The 20,144-nt window shown below is 39.3% G+C and overlaps 1 protein-coding gene and 2 non-coding genes across 3 annotated transcripts; all 3 read right to left on the reverse strand.

The window, feature by feature from the left end:
• Positions 1-37: 37 nt before the first annotated feature.
• ipo7 (importin 7) lies at positions 38-17,734 on the reverse strand. Its single transcript, XM_056744431.1, has 25 exons — positions 17,530-17,734; positions 15,340-15,421; positions 11,408-11,561; positions 11,169-11,327; positions 9,998-10,154; positions 9,807-9,896; positions 9,287-9,381; positions 9,032-9,116; positions 8,824-8,958; positions 8,612-8,711; positions 8,437-8,513; positions 7,592-7,708; positions 7,318-7,407; positions 6,261-6,426; positions 6,017-6,177; positions 5,774-5,902; positions 3,807-3,873; positions 3,600-3,725; positions 3,399-3,496; positions 3,225-3,320; positions 1,998-2,218; positions 1,699-1,907; positions 1,399-1,605; positions 1,199-1,315; positions 38-1,073 (listed from the first exon to the last, which is right to left on the reverse strand). Exons 1-25 carry the CDS (start codon positions 17,611-17,613, stop codon positions 976-978), a joined length of 3,120 nt encoding a protein of 1,039 aa, XP_056600409.1. The 5' UTR covers positions 17,614-17,734; the 3' UTR covers positions 38-975.
• LOC130432007 (small nucleolar RNA SNORA23) lies at positions 7,952-8,132 on the reverse strand. The gene has a single exon (XR_008908387.1). It is a non-coding gene; the product is annotated as a small nucleolar RNA SNORA23 (small nucleolar RNA).
• Positions 9,545-9,725, reverse strand: LOC130432014 (small nucleolar RNA SNORA23). The gene has a single exon (XR_008908388.1). It is a non-coding gene; the product is annotated as a small nucleolar RNA SNORA23 (small nucleolar RNA).
• Positions 17,735-20,144: the final 2,410 nt, after the last annotated feature.

Here is a 20,144-nt window from a genome sequence, read left to right on the forward strand (position 1 = left end):
AATGGAATTTATGTTCAGGTGATACAAGCACAAAAAAAAGATTTAAAGCCATTGTTTTTAATGTTGTGTATACTGATGGTTCATCCATTCATCAACCAAATGCTTGAGACTGCCTGTATTCATGCTCCAACGAATTATTTAAATGACTTCAGTGCTTGTTACAATGTCTTTATCCAAATCGAACACCAAGTGCATTTTCTTTTGGAGCCTAAAACAATCATTACAAGAAGCAATTGATTGCCACACACACTATAACTGAAGCCCTCTCAACACCAACCCTTATAGACGTCACCGCTTGGGTAACAAGGTTCCAAATTCTTAAATAGTTTTCAACAGAGTTAAAAAAATTTGCAGTCTGATACAGAAGGCTAAGAGACCTGAACAATATGAAAGTGCTAGTCATTAATTTACAGAGATCAGGCATCACATAGTGCTATGACAAGTATCCAATATGCTACATTTGAATACACATGTTGACACCTTACAAACGCCTCTGGTTGTCTGACCAGGCAACTTAAAAATCAAGTGGCCTGGGCTAGTATGTACAATATCATGAGATCTGATTATTTTTTGTCAATGAAGAAAAACGTTGACACACTACTGCCAGAGGTATAACCTTGAGGGCCTTCCGGCCCGTACAGTGACAATGATTTGACGAGAAGTCTCAATTTCAATTCCTTAGCCCCCATAGTATGTGACTGCGAGCCGCTGTTACAGTTTCCCTCTTATTGTTGGATCCCATAAGACGACATAGTTCACAGCCGTATTTTCCCCCCACTTGCTTAGCGTTCGAGTTCTCTGTTTGTTTTCCCAGGCATCAGTTGCGTTTGGTTGCCTTCCCACCTCTTCTGGTGCTGTTCAATTTGATAGTCGGATTGAAGAGTGAGAGAGTAGAACCACTACGTCAGGGAGCAACACACGCATTTCCATTCACTACAGTCAGTCACGGTTAGAAAGGGGAAGGGGAGAAAGGACTCAATTCATTCCTGGGGCGCTGCCGCCGAAATTGAAATTGCTCGGCACCACTGGAACCGTGAACTTGTATCCTCCGTGCTTCTCGATCATCTTTGATTCTGGAAGCAATCAGAAACGAATGGCATGATTTGAAAGAAGCCAGACAGTTTGTGGTTTGCATAATTGTAAAACTAGCAAAGTTTTTAGAGATCCCGCACAAGGATAAGCAATATTTCGGCCTCACCGTGTGCTGCTTGTCGTTGATCTGCAAGCGTTGCAATGTCCTGAAGTTGTTTTCTTTGTTCCTCATCGAGACATTGCGTGAGTACCTGGTACCATGCTGGGTCACGGGCTTGGATATCTGCAGAGAAGAGGGCCGATCCAAATCAGCTCAACATTCTTTTACATATATATTTTTGGAAACGCGTTTTAAGCAAAACTCACTCTGTAATATGACTTTGAAGATATGGTATTCATCAACGATGTTGTCTTCATCGTCCACTGTGGTCGTGTAGCCCTCAAGAGCAGTCTCCTCTGCATCATCTTCCTCCCAGTCTTCATCGTCGCCATCCTCTCCTGCTTGTTTCGCCAGCATTTCAAGATATTCCTGGCCTTCTTCATCGATATCATCTTCGTCACTGCCCAACTCGGCTGCACAAACAAAATCGGAAAAGAGAAAAAAATCCTCATCATAACATCCATAATATCTAAAAATCTAAGTCAAACGAGCAAAAGCTTGTTTACTGTTATCCTCTTCCTCCCCTCCGTGTTCATCATCGTCCTCTTCGTCATTCTCATGCTCGGCCCTGCAGGCGTAGGCTCTCTTCAGGCCGTTAAACAGGAGGATGGCAGCGGGGACAAGTTGACCTGCTACTTGATTGACAGCTTGTGGCCGCTGTTCTAGGTCCATGAGAGCGCACAGTCCCAACACGCACATCTTACGATCATGGAGCCTGCAACATCAAGCGCAACAATCTGGTTTACATACAGAATAGATGAATGATGTTTATAAGAGCATGCTGCAGAGGAAAGGGTATGTGTACCCAAGGAAGCAGTCGATATCTTTGAGCCACTGCGACATGAAGTGGTTAGTTATCGGCTCAGTGTTGTTGGGGAAGCGCAGGTTCTCCAGTGTGTTGAGTAGCAGTGGAGGGCTGTAATAGAGCCCGCCGATGGCCACCTGCAGACACATGGTCCTCAGCTCGCTAGTCTTCACCTCACGGGTCAAACGCTCCAGAGCAGTCGTAACGAACAAGGGCACCACCTGCAGGTATGAAAGTGATACAAGTTTGTCAAGTGTGGAGATCTCAGTCACCACGTCAAATAATAAGAAGCTACAGATGGTTAAAAAAATTGGATTGAACAACTATTTGTCATTGACGTCACATTTTTAAAACCTACCAATGGCCAAAACTAGGTGTGTAACGATACAATAAGCTCACGATTCGATACATATCTCTATGCAGGGTTCACGATACGATACACATCACAATATTTTGAACAAAATAAATAATAAAAAATATTTTCAAAACATTAACAATTTCAGTAACTTTAAAATTTTAAGGCTTAACTGAGCCTTCTTTGGAAAGCCATTGTTACACGTATCGTTGAAGCTGCACTGTCTTTGCCCTAGACGGTAATGAATGAGAAATATCTCGTTCTTTCAAAAGACATATTCCATATTTACATTACATTAAATGATTGAATGACTTGATAAAGAGTGAGGAAAGTATGTCATTTGCGTAGTTGAAGTACAGTACAACTCACTTCATCACTTCTCTCATCAGAACAGCACTGGTTTCTTTTGGCATACTTTTCATTGCATTTCACATGATGCAGCAGCTCACATTAGCGGATAAATTAACATTTGCATATAAAAACATTTGTGCTTGCCTTAGTAATGAGTGACACGCCAGGAGTCCAGCTCAAGTTTGCGGTGTTTTACTGGCGATTGTGAATGAAAATAAGACGCTTTGTAAACCACGTGGAGACACAGATAGTGCATTGTGCTTCCCCTTCTCCCAGAGACTTCTCTTTATCGCATATGTGAGATTAGCACACTTGACACTCTGCCGCAAAGTAGGTAGCATCTTAAACGCTCAACAAAACGAATAGAATTAAACATCATATTGTAAATTATCCCCATCTCACTGCGACGCGCATCGTAAAATTTTAGCATTGCGAAATATAGTACTACGAAGTATCGTTACACCCCTACCAAAATCCAAAGTTCAAAGAAATGGTGTGATCACAAAGATCAGAAAACCAACCTGGTCGATACCACGACCTTTGCACTGCAGAATGACGACCTCCAACAGCTTGGCTGCGTGGCATTCTGGGTCCTCTCCCGGATCTCCTGTCAAAATCTGAAGAGAAAATATTCTCACTCACATTCCTACAAATTCTTTAACAAATGTTTGTGTTCAAGGGGGGCTTTACATTACCTTTTTACACATGTTGTAGATAATTTCAAGATATTTAGTGTCAGACAGTAGAGTATCTGTGTCAACTGTGATGTAGTTGTGGAGGAGTGGCATCATATCTAAAATAAAAGCATGTAACGCATGACATACCCCATAAGTACACTACCACCATGCTTGTTTCCACACAACATTATTTGAGTTTAAGCTTAGATTGTGTGTTACCGGTGAAATAGTCAAATCCATCTTGTTCGAAGACTTCATAGACCAGAGGAAGGAGCTGCCACATCTGTGCTGACACCTGCTGACACGTCAGACTGTGAGCCAGAGACAGGATCTCCTCATAAAACTCTGTCAAAAGTGTAAACAAAGTCAGACATGTTCAGAAGGTCTCGTGTACATGTGATTAGTGTTAAATTGTGTGAAACTAACCTAGGACGTGCTGCTGCAGGACTGTGCCGATAACCTGCAGACAGATGCCTTCTAACTGCTGGGTGATCTGAAATCAACCAATCAGGAGTGAGAATCAGTATAATCAGACCTGCATATATATATTTATATCGTATAAAATTAAGTCTTGTTTATTGCCTGGATAGACACAATGCTTCGAAGCTTGTAAATAACCAAGTAATAACTCGATAACTGATCTAATTCAATCACAATATATTTTAAATGTGCCTTAAAGAGATAGTTCACCCAAAAATGAAGTCATCATTTACTCTCCCTCATGTAATTATATACATGTATAAATTAGTTTGTTCTGATAAACAAAGATATTTGGAAGAATGTTAGTAATTTTCAGTTCAGGCACATCATGATGTTGGATAGTAGGAAAAATGTAATGGTAGTCAAGGATGCCCCAAAACTGTTTATTTCCCTAAATTCCTCAAAATATCTCATTGTGTTCAACAGAAGAAAAAAAAAAAATCATACTATGGTAGTGGATGAAGTCTCAGAACTGAAAATCGCTTAACATTCTTCCAAATATCTTTATCTGTGTACAAAGAAATGTATACAAGTTTAAAACAACCTGCGGGTGAGTAAATTATGACAGAATTTTCATTTTTGGGACAGTTCACCCAAAAACAGAAATTCTGTCATCATTTATGTACCCTAGAGTTGTTCCAATTTTTTTTTCTGATGAGCAAAGAGAAAGATATTTGGAAGAATGCTTGTAACCTAACAGTTCCTGGCGACCGTTGACTCCTATAGTAGGAAAAATTAAAATGGCTGTCAAAAGTGCCCCAGAATGCTTTACATTTCTACATTCTTTCAAATATCTTTTGTGTTTAACAGAACAAAGAAATTTACACAGATTTGGAACAGCTTGAGCCAGAATTTTCATTTTTTTGTGCGAACTGTCACTTTAAGACCCGGTTTCACAGAAAAAGTTTTATCTTTTGTCAGGACAATGCCTTATTTAAATAAGAACATTTTAGTCGTCTTTATAAAAGATCATCACCGGTTAGAATCTTGAGACAAAACAATGTCACTGTATTTTAGGATATGTCAGGGCAACTTATTTTAAGTTAAGACAGCTCTAACATTCATTTTTGTCTGGTGACTGGTCTTAAGCCTGGTCTGTGAAACTGGGCCAAAAGCCTGCTACAGACTGTGCGATTTTGGGCTGTCTCACACCAAAGATGACAACCGTGGCGACTTCTGTGGTCGTTGCTCCTAAATGCTGGTCCTACGTAGTACGATGAGAGAGACTGAAAGACAGCCATAGTCAGGGTCTTGTGATCATAGACAGCATGCTATCATATTCTGGCATTATCAGATATTTAGTTTGATCGTTCGATCTACATCTACTTAGTGGACAATAAAAATGCAACATGAAATGACGTATTGATCAACGATACAAGGTAAATAGGAGTTAAACTGACAATAATATTGCTCTCTTCCGCTGCCACCTCTTCTTTTTTCCCAGCAGACATAAAAAGCACAACTGCCAAAGTGTGATTCATGTTGCGGTGTTTGTTTACAATTTATGCACCCTGATGACGTTTTATAACTTGCGGCATAGCCTAAGATTCAGGAGGTGTCATCATCGTGCAGTGCACATGCATGTCGTTTCCAAGTTAATTAGATCCGTGAAACGCAGTGTGACCCGTCATGATATTATAAGATCGCACAGTCTGTAGCAGACTTAAGTGTTTCAATACTTTCTGGAGCTACTGCATGAAATATCTTTCGTTAGAAAGCATCTCCTGCATTAATAAGAGCAGATTTCCACAGAGCTATAAAAAGATAGCTCCACTCCCAACCTGAGGCACTTTGTTTAGAATTGGCATCACTTAATGTTTTTTTCTAGTTGTGGGTGGCTAGATTTTAGTCATCACGCAACAGGCAAGAGAGAACAACTCCTGATTCTCTCATTTACATGGCCCATCTCTTACTTCTTTATGGTCCTCCACTACACTCAACAGCGTGTCAATGGTGTTGAGGATGCCCATGGCGGTCACTGCTTTATCATCGCCTCCTTCCTCATCAGGTCCCGTCTGGATCACCTGGTTGAAGGTCATGGCCTGATAGAGCAGAGTTTAACATGAATGTGTCTTATAAGAACCTTCACAGCTCTCAATACAAATTATTTTGGATGAATCATAACTCTATAGGAGGATTGAATAGCTTGGTCATACCAAATGCTGGGTCATCTCTACGGCAATAGGGGTCACTTCCTCGCTGTACTCGCAAATCATTTTCTGAATGACGTTGGTAAGGTCATCGTTCTCGGTCTCGCGTACAATTTGGAGGAGGGCCTGCATCACAGGCCGGATGAAGGGGGTGATGTAATCTTTTGCTGATGAGGAGAGAAAGAAAAAGTTAGCCGTATCCAATCAGTGACAAGATTAAATGTTTTTTTTCATGAAATTCGAGTGGTACCTTTCTCCTGATTACTGATGAGGACTTGGAGGGCGATAGCAGCCTCCACTTTAACTGGCATCTCATTGTCATTAATAAGACAGTGGCGTGTGAGCTCCAGGGCCGTCTGTAGGTTCTGGTCATTCTTAAACTTCACCTCACAGAAGTAATGAAGCACCCAGCAAGCCTAGAGGGAAAACGCATGTTTATCAGCATGCGGCCAGCATCATACAGGAAATTAATCAAATTCAGTCAGTATAATGAAGTGTAGAAGAATATAAATTAAAACCTGCATTAAAAAAGATGAAGGTAAATCTAGATGACAACTTCTACATTTGATATTTAGAAGCAGGTTTTATCCAAATAAACTTTGTATAAAATGGATTCATTTTAGGGAGGCAATGATATGAGAAGTGCTATACTTCTGTGGCATGTTTGCTGATTTGCAATTACAATATAAAAGTCCTTAAGAGTTAAACTATATATATTTAAAAAAATAAATCCATTAAGGTAAATTTGTAAGATTAATGGCAGTCAAATAAATAAATAATCGCATGCAGAATAAACGCTTGCATTCACATAATATATGTCTGTGTACTGTGCATATTCATTTTGTATTTATAAACCCATACACACATTTTTTTTCTAAATTAATAACCATTTATAGATTTTTTATTTGTATTTTATTATATTTTTAATTACTACCGAATATAAAAACATATACATATATATAAATATATACACAAACGCATGTTACTATTTGTCTCTGACATTGAGGATTAAAGGGCCTCATTGAAACCACGTAAAACATTCTATATTCTCACAAAAAGGGTTCCATAGCTCTTTCCATGGCATCATCACTTAATATCTGCACCTCCTCATGTATATAAATCAGACAAATCTCACTTTATAACAAAAGTGGACATTGTCCAACTGAAATAGATTTGATTTCTATAAATAAGTAAAACGATGGTGGATAAGTAATGTAATTGGTGTGTGGCCAAACTTCCGTGCCAAACCAATTGAGAACCTTTGCTTTTCTACAGAAGGTTAATGCCTAAAATGTCTTCAATCTCACCCTGGCTCTCATGTAACCCAGCTCACTGCGAAACAGAGGGAAGACATGGTTCTGCAACATGAACTCCATCTGGTCTTTGTAGATCTTTCTCTGTTCAGGAAAACAAAACAAGAATGACTTAAATATGCAAATATTCATTTTTTCTACCGTCTCATTATATTCAGGAAATCTATTTGAAAAAAATCCATTAGAAATCTCATCTGCTGTAGCACATGCCAGACACACTTTTTTTGTTGGGCAAGACTGAAAACAATAGTCATTCAAGTCCATTCACCTTCAGAAGAATCTCAGCGAGCGAGCCAATCATGTGAAGAGCTCCGTCTTTTTTCCGTGGGTCTGAAGCAGGATCTGTGAGGATCTGATAACAAAAGCCCATGGACTTCTGCAACACCTGTTATAAAACAATGCGAAAGATAAAAAGTCAAGATTAAAAAAAAAAAAGACTTGAAAGAGCAGGTCATCCTACGAATCGCGTCATGTGGGGGTTTGTACATTTTACATTTACATTTAGGCATTTGGCAGACGCTTTTATCCAAAGCGACTTACAGTGCACTGTTTAGAGGGACAATCCCCCTGGAGCAACGTGGAGTAAAGTGTCTTGCTCAAGGACACACTGGTGGTGGCTGCTGGGTGGCTTTGTAGGAGACTATGGAGGCTGGTCAGTGGTAGAGGGTCATGTAGACGTCACTGAGCCAGTACTATGATCTCCAGTCATTCTGTGGCTGTGAGTGTAGTGTGAGTACAATCACACGATCTGTAAGACACAGACTGTGGACGGCACTAAACGCAGACGGACACTACGCACACCGTCCACCCACAGCCAATCGATCGAGACTTTCTTAACAGGTTCAACAAGCTTGAGTTTTAACAATCCCATTCTACAAACGTTTTCAATTAAATTGTCAAAATATAAAAACTAACTAAAATATTAAAAAACTAAGAATGAACTCATCCATGGCAAAACAAACTTTTTCTGCCTGATCTCATCAGCTTTCCTACAGATCTCTTGAGGGAACTGAAGGCTGCTGATTGGATACATGAAGGTTGGCAGTGAGACTCAGCCAAACCCGTTTACATCACTGGCTTCATGGTGCCAGATGGCGTCTTCCAAACACCCACCTCCTTCCTTTTGTTGCATGCGGTGAAGAGCAACGTCTGTGCCGCTGTGGTCGGTGAGATGAAGTCTTCGAACACATCTAGGCAGAAGTAAAGAGGGAAACCATGAGATCTATAAGACTTTCGAGCTGATGACATTTTGTGGCGATAAACCAGATGAAGATGGTGTCGCTCTAACCGAATTTCATGCGGATGTACTCGTACGGGTCTTCCTGCCAGAGTTCTTCGTCGCTGTCTGTGTAGCACATGAGAGGGAACACTACATCCTGAATGATTCCCTGTAAACACACACAAGATATAGAATCGAAAGTTCATATTAAATTCTGATTGGATGAGATGGGATTAACGCTAATATCATCAAAAACTTGCTCAAGATCAATGTCGACATACTTGGATGTGGGGCTTCAGGTTTTTCCAAGTAACGGCGTGTGCGATTCCCTGGTTGATGTAATTAAGCGCCTGCTGTAAGACTCTTGGAGCCATGTATTGCTTCTCCTTATACTGATACAAGACCTTCAACAGGACCTAGAGGAACACAGGTGGTCAGTTCTCTCTGCTCATGTTAGCATACCCACTACCCGTTAACATATCGCTGTACCTGCTGTGCAGCAACGGCGTAACCCTTGAGGAAAAGCTCTGCAAACTCTGTGTACTCTTTGGTTGTGTTTCCAGGGCTGCCGTACCTGTCAGCAACCACAACAAACATGCAAGAATCTCAGTAAAGTTCAAACTCTTTCGCTGAAAATAACTAACTGCCCGGCGTGGGCTGAGGTTCAGTGGGTGGTGAGTCAGCCATGAGAGCTCTTTCTTTAGTACTCATGGGAGGAAGTGATGTAAATGCCTCTGGCTGTACCTCTCAAAGAGCCGGGCGAGGATGTGGAGCGCCCACTTCTTGCATTTCCACCAGGGCAGCTCGGGCCTCTCGTCTTCATCCACCTGCAGGGTCTCCTGCAAAACATCCCCCGCAAGCACTTTAAAAGTCTGTATGTCTGAACGTCTATCAGGGCAGCAAAACTGATTGTTTACTGCATTTTAAAACGTTCACATTGTAGACATATTTATTATTCCAAACACAAGACTGATTTAATACATCAATGCTGACGTTAAGGGATTTTGTAGGAGAATATGGAGGCTGGTCAGTGGTGGAAGGTCATGTAGACGTCACTGAGCCAGTACTATGATCTCCAGTCATTCTGTGGCTGCGAGTGTGGCGTGAGAACAGTCACACATTCTGTAAGACACAGATTGCGGACGGCACTAAACGCAGACGGACACTACGCACACCGTCCACCCACAGCCAATCATCCGATCCTTAAACATATTACCTTATGACATACTAAACACAACGCATTAAGTCAACCAAGCATCCTTACTGGAGGTACATCTCGATCCACAACTGTCTTCAGAATCTCCATCCACTCGGTCAGGTTCTGGCGATTGATCAGCTCTAGAGGGAGGTTGTACTGTAAAACAGACCATTAAATGAACATACCTGAACAGTGAAAGCTGTTATTCTATAAAAACAGAGAGTTATCAATAATCGAGGCATCGGTGGTAATGATACCTGAAAGAGAGCGTAGAGGATCTTGAAGATCTGTTTCTGCACTAGGACAGAATCGCCAGATGGGTCTGGCAGTAGCTGAATGAAACGCTCCTTCAACATGGGCATGAAGATCTGCATGGCAGCGACCAACGGCTGGCGCTCCTCAGGCTTCTTATATCTTATAAAAGCACAGATCGACATCAGGACTTCACATCTGCTAAATGGTGTTGTAATAGTGTTTCGTCTACACAATCAGCTCAAATCGGATGAAATATGAGATGCGTTTTTTTGTCATTTTGTCAAGTGCTTAGATTAAAACTGAAAATTCTGTCGTCATTAACTCACCCTCATGTTATTCCAAACCTGTATGAATTTCTTTATTCTGTAGAACACATGAGAAGATGTTCTGGAAAATGAGGAATATCAAACAGTTCTGGGTCACCATTGACTACCATAGTATGAGAAATTTAAAATGATAGTCAAAGGTGCACCAGAACTTTTTGCTTCCCTAAATTCTTCAAAATATCTAATTTTCATAAGTATATTCAATACTTTTTACTCTGGTGGTCAATGATGTCCCAGAAATTCCTTACACTCTTCCAAGTATCTTGTTTGTGTTCAACAGAACAAAGAAAGGTATACAGGTATGAGTAAATGATGACAGATTTTTCATTTTTAGGTGGACTTTCAACAGCTATTGTGTGAGATCATGTAAAAACTGTGTTGTATCAGGTTAAAGGTCATGACTTATTTAGGCATCATAACCTGGTCAACATTTATATTGACTAACATTGTGTAACAATTTCCCTGTATATATATCTTTCAATAAAACCCAACGATGTTGTATCAGGTTAAAAGTCATAACTTATTTAGGCATCATAACCTAGTCAAAATGTCCCTGTATGCATTTTTCAATAAAACCCACAATTTTAAAGAAAGACTTCTCGTGTTATCTGATAGTTATTAGCATTTAGTTGCACATATAAGTGCCTGTCTCATGAATTTGGCACTGCAGTGGCATGACATGGGCATAAACAACACTGTCCTTGCTGCTGTCATTTGGCATCACACAAACGCCTAGCCACAAATGTTCACCAAATATAGTACATACTGTATAAAGAAACAGATCTGACCCTAAAAAACTTGGTAAACAAATTTGTACTGTGGGCAAACAAGCAAGCGTTTGTCTTACTCGTAAATCTTCACCAGCTGATACAGGCACATCAGGATGCCCAGCCAGCAGCCACTGTTATCAGACTGCAGGTACAAGCCAATCTTGTCCACGATGGCAGTCCATCTACCAGGGTAGTCATGCTTGATCATGTGGTGAATGCAGGTTGTCAGTTGTACTCTATTAATTGAAAGTGAAAAGACAAAAGTAAGCAATGAACATGTGACTCCAGTTCCCCTGTGTGTGTGTGTTTGTGTTACCTGATGCGCTCTGGGGATTGGATGATGGCTTCCACTATGTTATCTCGAATGAACTGCCTGTCCTCTTCTGGGATGTTACTAGAGGGTACTTCAGCGTTTGCATTTTCCCCTTCACTCCAGTACTGTGTTATCATGTTCTTCAGGTAGATCACACCTGAACAAGAGTCATACAGCACATGGTAAGAGCAAGAGCAGTGTTTCCCATTCAATTCTTAGACTATGGTGGCCCACCACAGCCAAATACGTTCCGCCCTAGTTTCAAAATAAAGCATTTTGTTTACACTTTACATAATAAGATGGCCATCTCTACTTTGCAATTTTTTGCTGCGTTGTTTCTAACCCAGACCCTCATGTTACTACAGTGAATGAATACAAAACATTGTTTCCAAGGATCTGTCGAGTTACTGACTGGACATAGAAACATGAACATCAGTCTGTAATAGGGATGCACCGATCCGATACTCTGGATCGGAATTGGGGCCGATCCGGGTCTTTTTTGCTGGATCGGGTGTCGGACTGACGGGTTCTCTTCAGTCCGATCCGTTGCGATACCCGTGGATGTTACTCTACAGCTTCATAAAGGATTAACTATCAGGAAATTACCATAAACGTTGTCATGCACTGTATTCGATGTCATGTATCTTGATAGCTTTATGCGATACAGCATAAATAAAAATAAAATTGAATTGTGTCCAGGATGTGCATGAGCGAGTTTGGAGACTTTTATATTGTGGTAGCTTTGTGTAATAAACAGAGATTTATTTGTTAAACATTTTGTAAGTATCTGTGCTTTATGAGACCACATTTTTGTTTTGTTTGTATTTTTAAGTTTAATACAGCACTTAATTACATTTAAAAAAAATCATACTTTTAAGTAAAAATACTTAAGTAAAGGAAAATGGTAGATTTTAATGTACTCATGGATTTAAAGTAAAAAAAAAAACATTTATTTATGGACTGTAGTGGAATAAGTATGATGTGCTTCATACTGTAGGAAAGCATTTTTTGTCCAAAGTACTCTGATATAGTACAGATATTTTAAAATGTACTTGAAAGTAAACATGCTTAACTATCCACCTCTGGGAATAAAAGTTAAAATATGCAAGTCTACTTTGATCATGAAAAACAGTGCTAGTATCGGATCAGAATCGGAATAGGCAGATACGCAGAATTCAGATATCGAAATCGGAAAGGAAAAAGTGGTATCGGTGCATCCCTAGTCTGTAATTATTATTTTATGTCAATAATAATATGTTAATAATATATTAACAAATAATATGCTAACGAGAACAGTTTTATAGGGCATTTAAGTACCATAGTGTTTGTAACTGTTCAAAAGTAAACGCAAGTATGGCAACAAGACCTTGCTCCATAGTCCTTACTTCTGCCAATACAACAATTTTATGCCGGAATAATGGGCAAAATCTACTTCTGCCGAGCGAGTTTTGCTTACACCGTTTACATGACCTTTCATGTCATCAGCTTATTAAGCATAATCGGAGTAATACTGTGCATGTAAACGCACTCACTCTGCACTTTAGCTACTCATCAAATTTTCTGTCCAATTAAATGCTTTCTAGAATCAGAAGAATCCCATTCCCTACATTATGACTGATGCTAAAGCGGTTTTATGAAACTCTACTTGTTTACACTTTCACTATTCTCTATATGGTAAATGGCACAAAGCATCCTAGTTTGCTGGACTGATGTTAACAAAAAGTCATTGGTTATCTAAAATTATTCTTCAGTGGGACTTCAAGTATTAAATCAAAAAGTTGATATTGTTTCCATTTTAATTCCTACATTGTCCAATACTGCACATTTTGGTAAATGCAGCTGGTAAATCTGTATTTAAATCATACAGAGAATTTCAATTCTTCACACAACATACATATTCCTAGCATAACCCTAACATTTTTGTACTCCTCTCGATGGCTTTGTAATCTTAGCCTAGTGTGTACAAAAAATGGTTGAGGTTACCAGGCTTTGCTTGAATGCCCACCTGACGTCAAGAGTCAAAGTCACGCTGCAGCTGTGCATTTGTTGAAAAGCCAGGCAGGTGTGAGAGCAGTTTGTCTCTCTCAATTCCATTCAGACAGCTTTAGTAAAAACCCTCATGCATTCAGAGCTCAACAACTGCACACTCAGCATCAGGAACTTCCATCGCTTCCTGTCGTGGCAGTCTAACACTAACACGGACATTCATCCCAATTATTGGAAACGTGTGAGCAGTGAGAAGGACTGGTTTGATCCAAGACGGTCGGACATCAGACTGCTGACAGACTGGCTCGTGTGTCCGGATGAGAGTAATCCTGCCTGCTGCTGAATTAACAATTCTCTCGATTACAAATCTAACAATATGATGTGCAGCAGGGTTGTTTAAGATGCGATGTACTGCATACTGGCCAAGACGAAATGTAAAATGCTCTTAGTAGCAAGTCACTTAAGAAAGAAGCATCTGTTAAATGAAATGCAAATGCCAAGCCTTGCTGCCTGCGCTTTATCCCCCATCCCATGTACCGATGAACAAACTACCCTACAATATTATACACAACATTAAAGAAACAGTCTGAAACAATATCCTGATGACCTAACGCATCTGTTGAAATGGTGAAGTACGCAACAATGGATTCTTGTTTTTCTACCCCATAAGGCCACAGAAGAAGGGAGCTGTGAGTCGGGTGGCTCTTTTAATACTTTAAATTTTTGCATAGTGAGGTTTGACATTTGACAGTTCATAGTTACAGGTTTCCTGAACAGTAAAAAGCAGGGGTAAGTCGCATAAAGATCATACATCTGTGCTATTTTAGTCTATAACAGTTGGGCATGTTTTTTTTTACATCACAGTACATTCTTCAAATAGTTTGTGCCTTCTATGTGTGAGTGCTCCTCCTCAGTTATGAGCACGGAGTTCTTCTGTAATATGTATTGTACTAAATAAGGGCCTGGCTGGTCAAAAAATGCAGAATGAGATGAACGTTTCCACTTTGATCAAAATAGAGGACTTTAAAAAGCAATTAAAAAATTGCTTGTCATGAGAATGCAACAAAACCACATCTATGTTCATAACATTACAAACTTTATTATAATCAAACCGGTATAGTTTCACAAACATGTGATGGACAAAATGCGAACGGTCTTTAAAAACTAATAATAAACTCTACGACAAATGTAAAAAATCCTAAAAGGGACGGTTCACACAAAAACAAAACTTTTGTCATTATTATTTCACTCTCATGTCATTAAAAACCTGTTTGACTCTTTTGTTGAACACAAATTATCTTTTGAAGTCTCAGTGGTTTTGTGTCTACACAAAAGAAATCAATAAGGGCAAATGTTGTGTGTTTGCCAAAGTTCCTCAAATTATCTGTCGTGTTTTTGCAGAAGAAAGTCATACGGGTTTGGAAAGAAATGAGTAAATGATGAAAGAATTTCCATTTTTTGGTAAACAATCCATTTAAAGTTACAATGCTATTGTGCAAAAATGTGCGGCTCTCATTTCAAAGACAAAACTTTTGGTAAAAAATGCTAAACATACTGTTCCCCATGTAACAAGCGTTCTATGCACACAGTGATAATATTATCGCCACTCATGAAGACTACTCATTCTGACAACCCACTGATGATTTCATCCATTTTAGAACGATACAATTTAGCAAATCTTAAAACAACAACATTGATTTAACACCTCATAGGCATTGAGCCTGAGTGTTAATGCTGCACGCAAACACAAAGTGGAATCTCTGCTCTGTGTTAACATATGACATTTGAAACTGAAGGCAGGATGGGGATGGTAATTATGTGACAATTAGGAGGAGGATTGAGTGCATTAGACCCCCTTACACTTCATAAATATGACAACAGCGTTCTGAGAAACACTGGCTTATGCTGGGGAGGAGGCCAACACTGGATTCCTAGAACCGTCAACGTACCTGCCTGCCGTATGGGCAAATCCAACTGATCGGACATGGTCACCCGCAGTAGTGTAGACACAAAGTTGACCTGGGTATGGCCCTGTTGAAAGGAAAAAGATGAGTCATTACAAACTACAAAAATTCAACACAAATCAAAAATAACCATTACCAGCATAAAACAACTTATCTAACCCCTGTTGCATTTTAAGAAATAAACATCTACTTGTAACCTCTAGCATTTAACACAGACCATAAACATGGAAAATGCACAAGTCAGCATTACTTTCGGCAGAAACAAGTACACTGTAGGCAATTCAAGTAGGATGCATCAAGCTTCTCTATTTTATGGTCATCTCAACAATGCGTTGCTATAAATAAATTGTCAAATGCAGTGTAACTCGTATTGTGGCAATTCCAGCTGTGATTAAAATTTGTGAAAACACGTGGCAGTGCTCTTCATCCATCTAGACCCCTGTAAAGTGTCAGCACACTGGAATCTAAGCCTGCTCTCCACATGGGCGGCCTGGAGGTCTGCCAACTTGGTGACTGTGTCATTTGAAACCAAGGCAGACATCAGCCAAGCTCTTCTTTAGCCCATTCATTGCACAAATATTTCCTCAATAGACATTAACCATTATTCACAAAGAGTTCAGTAAGTTTAACGATTTAACATTTCCCAGGTGTGTTAAACAATGAGCAACAAAGACTTATTAGCTGTAAGGCAAGCTTTACGGACTGGTTTCTTGGGTATTGTCCACCCACGTTACCGAAGCAACACAACTACAGTTACTATATAAGGATTACCGCACAACATCAAATAAACTGAACAACCACCCGTTTTGCATGTAGCTCACTATCAACCTGACAATTAACCATATGTTATTTTCAAGGCAGAAATGGTTTTGAAAAAAGTTTGAATATTTATTAATAATAATAATTTCATACGTAATCATTATTCATATTTCGGGGAGTAAGACTGACAAGCCAAATACTTTGTTTAAACAGAAATAATGGTATTCATTAAAATCCTGGAGAAAAAAAAACTACACAAGCAGCATACTCTGGTTTCAGAGTATACAATTTGTTTCCTGAAATCAAACCCATGACCAACAACACTGCACAACTCAACTCAAACACACCAAACAGATCCCAAAAGTACAACAACAATCATTTCCTGACACAACTATACATTACTGTCAATACAGTCAAGCATACTTTATCATCATATGCAAAACTCTTGCAATGCAGCCATACATTCAGCTGGCTGGCAAACTTATAAACATTTCTTAATGATACAGATAAAACACGATATGTACACATTGACATGTTAAAATATGAATTTATTTGAATTAAATTAATACACCAAGGGACTTCATGTGTTGGTGCGACAACAATACAGGCTCCCAAAAACACTTCAGGCAGGAACACTGGACCTCTAAACACCAATTAAATATAAACAACACAATAAACAAACTAGGTTCACGATATGACGTATAACGGCAGTATAAGAGTATTTATTATAGTACGTTACACACAACAGCATGAGTGACGTTAATACAACAAAAGCAGGGGACACCCGACGCAACTGGCTAACAGATATGGCCCCTGCAAGTTAGTGGCAGTCTTGTAAAATGTATTCCCACATAAGAATAATGATTAAAAGGATAATATCTGTCAATATGGTTGATGTTAATGCGATCATCTGTGGCCGATGTCAGTGTTCTTGAACTGAGTGAAATGACAACAACCCTCAACCGCATCACGTTGACACGTGAGAGACTAGCACCTAGCATCACACGCGCTAGCACTCGAAATAAAACTTATACATGTTCACTCACATCAGTATTGTAGTTAGAAACATGAGAGCAAATACAAGTTTGGCTATACTATTAAACTAAGCATAGTAATGTTACATTTAGGTGCCCCATCGTCCCTTCGACACTGTCACGTTAGGACTAGCTTTTATCTCGGTGACGTAGTTAACTCACACGAGCTGCTAGCTAGTGCTATCGCCCGTTAAAGTATATATTTTATAACAATATTGCACAGTTATTAATTAACCAAGTTATATTACAAAATTACTTTAAGGGTCTACGCAAGCCAACTCTGTTAAATATACTTTTTATTGAACCAAGTCAAGACATTCCTGTCATCATGGTGCGCAAGGCCCGAAGCGCCACCATCATCATCATCACAAGATAACTTTACCTCGTTCAACTGTCTCTCTGCGGCCTCACGCAAATTTGCGTCCATGGTGCCCCGAAGGGCCTCGATCAGAGTGTTGAGATCCATGACAAGGTTGCGGTATGGCTCGGATTCGTTGGGCTCGGCGATCTATAAAGTCCCGGGCGCTGCGCACATGGACGCTAGATTCTTCGGCTACCGGCGCGAAAGGAAGAGGAGTCGCGATGGGCCGGATAGATCAGCGCCAATTTCTCCACTGCGAGTTTCCGTTCCACTGCGTGACGTGTAGGGACTTGTAGTTTTTATGCTTAAATGAGTTAAAGTGATGATCCGCATAAACGGTATTAAGCAAAAACATGTCATGTCACCGCATAATGAAAGAAGAAAGAAACATTTTGCACGAAGAAAAAGAAACGGAGGTCTATTTTAGTAGCACAAACCGTTAAGCATTTGCGAAATTATTTCAATTTTCTATATCTGCTACATTATTACCCAGTCACAGTCAAAATGTTGAAATACTGAAAAATATTTTTATTTTGGGCATGTTTTTCGACGCATGATGTCATTGTCAAGTTTAGTTAGTAAAATCATTTCCCCCCCAAAAAGTAGTTGACAGTAAAAATGCTGGGAGGCTAGTGTAACCGAGGACAGCGAGAGAGAGCTGTGCAGGTAAACCTGACTGCCCGATTTCAAGAGGTGCTATAGCGGCAGATGCTTTCAAGTCCACCTTAGTCGAGTCCAAGACAAATCCAAGACCAGGACCAGTCGAGATCGAGTCAAGACTGAGTCTAAAGAGGTTCGAGTCCAAGGCAAGTCATACTCCAAAAAGGTTAGAGCCCAAGTCAAGACAGAGACAGAACGGAGGAAAACTAAGAAAAGTGTTGAGCATGTACAGACTCAGTGATCACCAGCTCACTGTAGAGACGGGCAGACACACATGGACACTGAGAGAACAGCGACTGTGTCCACACTGCACACACAATCAAGTGGAAACAGAGCTGCACTTTCTCCTCTCCTGTTCCAACTACACACATATCAGAGAAACATTCTTCCCCCAGTTTACAAACTCACACAAAGACTTCCACCAGTTTAAACAAAAGGACAAGATCTCATACATAATCGGAGAAAACTCAAGAAGCTCAAACCCGGCTGCAAGATATGTCAAGGCCTGCCACGACCAAAGAACAACCAGCACAACACAAAACAACACTGACAGGACAACACACACAAACTGACACTGTCACCCTCATTGATAACTTTGAATAAAACTGTTTTTCTGTTTATACTGAGATGTATATATATATATTTTTACTTATAGACTTTTAATTGTATTCTATCTTATTTTTATCTTAATCTGTATTTGTGCATGTTTATATTTAATTTTGTGCTTTGGCAATATAAACATTTTTTCATCATGCCAATAAAGCTCCTTTGAATCTTGAATCTTGACAGAAAAGAGAAACCCCTTCCAAAATACAAGACCACATACATTTACTTGTAATGTTCAAAAAGCGGATCGAATTAGGTCATTTTATTTACTTTAGTTATCGCAGTTTCACCAAAGTCCCATAAAGCCAAAGTACAACTTCAGATTTGTATTCTTTTTATTGTAGTGTAACAATCACATTCTGGGTTGCCAATGGAAAATGTTACCATTTTCAGCTTGTTGGCATGTCAGTGATAACTGTTGAATCAACATCACTTTTGCAACCGCAATTAATGTTAAAAGAATGTAGAAGTTCCCACAAACCATCATTATTGTGATCAGTATTTTCTTTAGTTGCGGTTCTTGATTCTTCGGAAGGTTTTTATTGTCTGTTGTAACAGTAAGCTAAAATACAATTGTTGAAGCACAGTATCACAGCAACAGTTTAATTTGGCACAGTATCTTAGCGTCGTGAACCAGAACACTTAAATCAGTCATTTAGTATCATTTTATTTAGGATTATTTATCATCTTTTTTTACAGCTTGACACCCATCACAAGTCAAGAGTCTAACTGAAACATACATGCTTCATCAATGGTTTTGTTTGGAAGGAGAAAATATCATCAGGCTCGGTCGAGAACATTTTAGAACATTTGGCGAGTTCAAAATCCGACAAGTCCGAGACTACAAAAAAAACGTCTCGAGTCCGGACTCAAGTCCAAGTCCAGACTCAAGTACTACAGTACTGTAAATAGGTATTATTAAACATACACCACCACTGACCTCACTAATTTTAAAACCCTGCCCTGGCTACTGCCATGCTGGTACACTACACTAAACAATGCGTGTGTGTGTGTTTGTTTTCCTCATTAAATCTCACAAAAACAACTACAATTAGTATATTCATAGGCCTATAAATAAACAAATAGTAATAGATAACATTTATTTACATTTAATGCACAATAACATTAGGGTAACATATGACTGGACAACTGTAATTCTCTAAAACAAATGATGCCTGACAAAATGATAAGCTACATTATTTCGGTGGACAAAATCATCAGATAAAACTGAATTTAATTTAAATTAATTAAAATAATTTTCATTTTTTAATAATTAATAAGTATAATTAATAAGTTAATAAGTATATAAGTAATTAATAATGGTTTTCACCATAACATATACAGAGTTATATGTTACAATTACATGTTAA

The sequence above is a fragment of the Triplophysa dalaica genome, chromosome 1, assembly GCF_015846415.1.
Source record: "Triplophysa dalaica isolate WHDGS20190420 chromosome 1, ASM1584641v1, whole genome shotgun sequence".
NCBI lineage: Eukaryota > Metazoa > Chordata > Actinopteri > Cypriniformes > Nemacheilidae > Triplophysa > Triplophysa dalaica.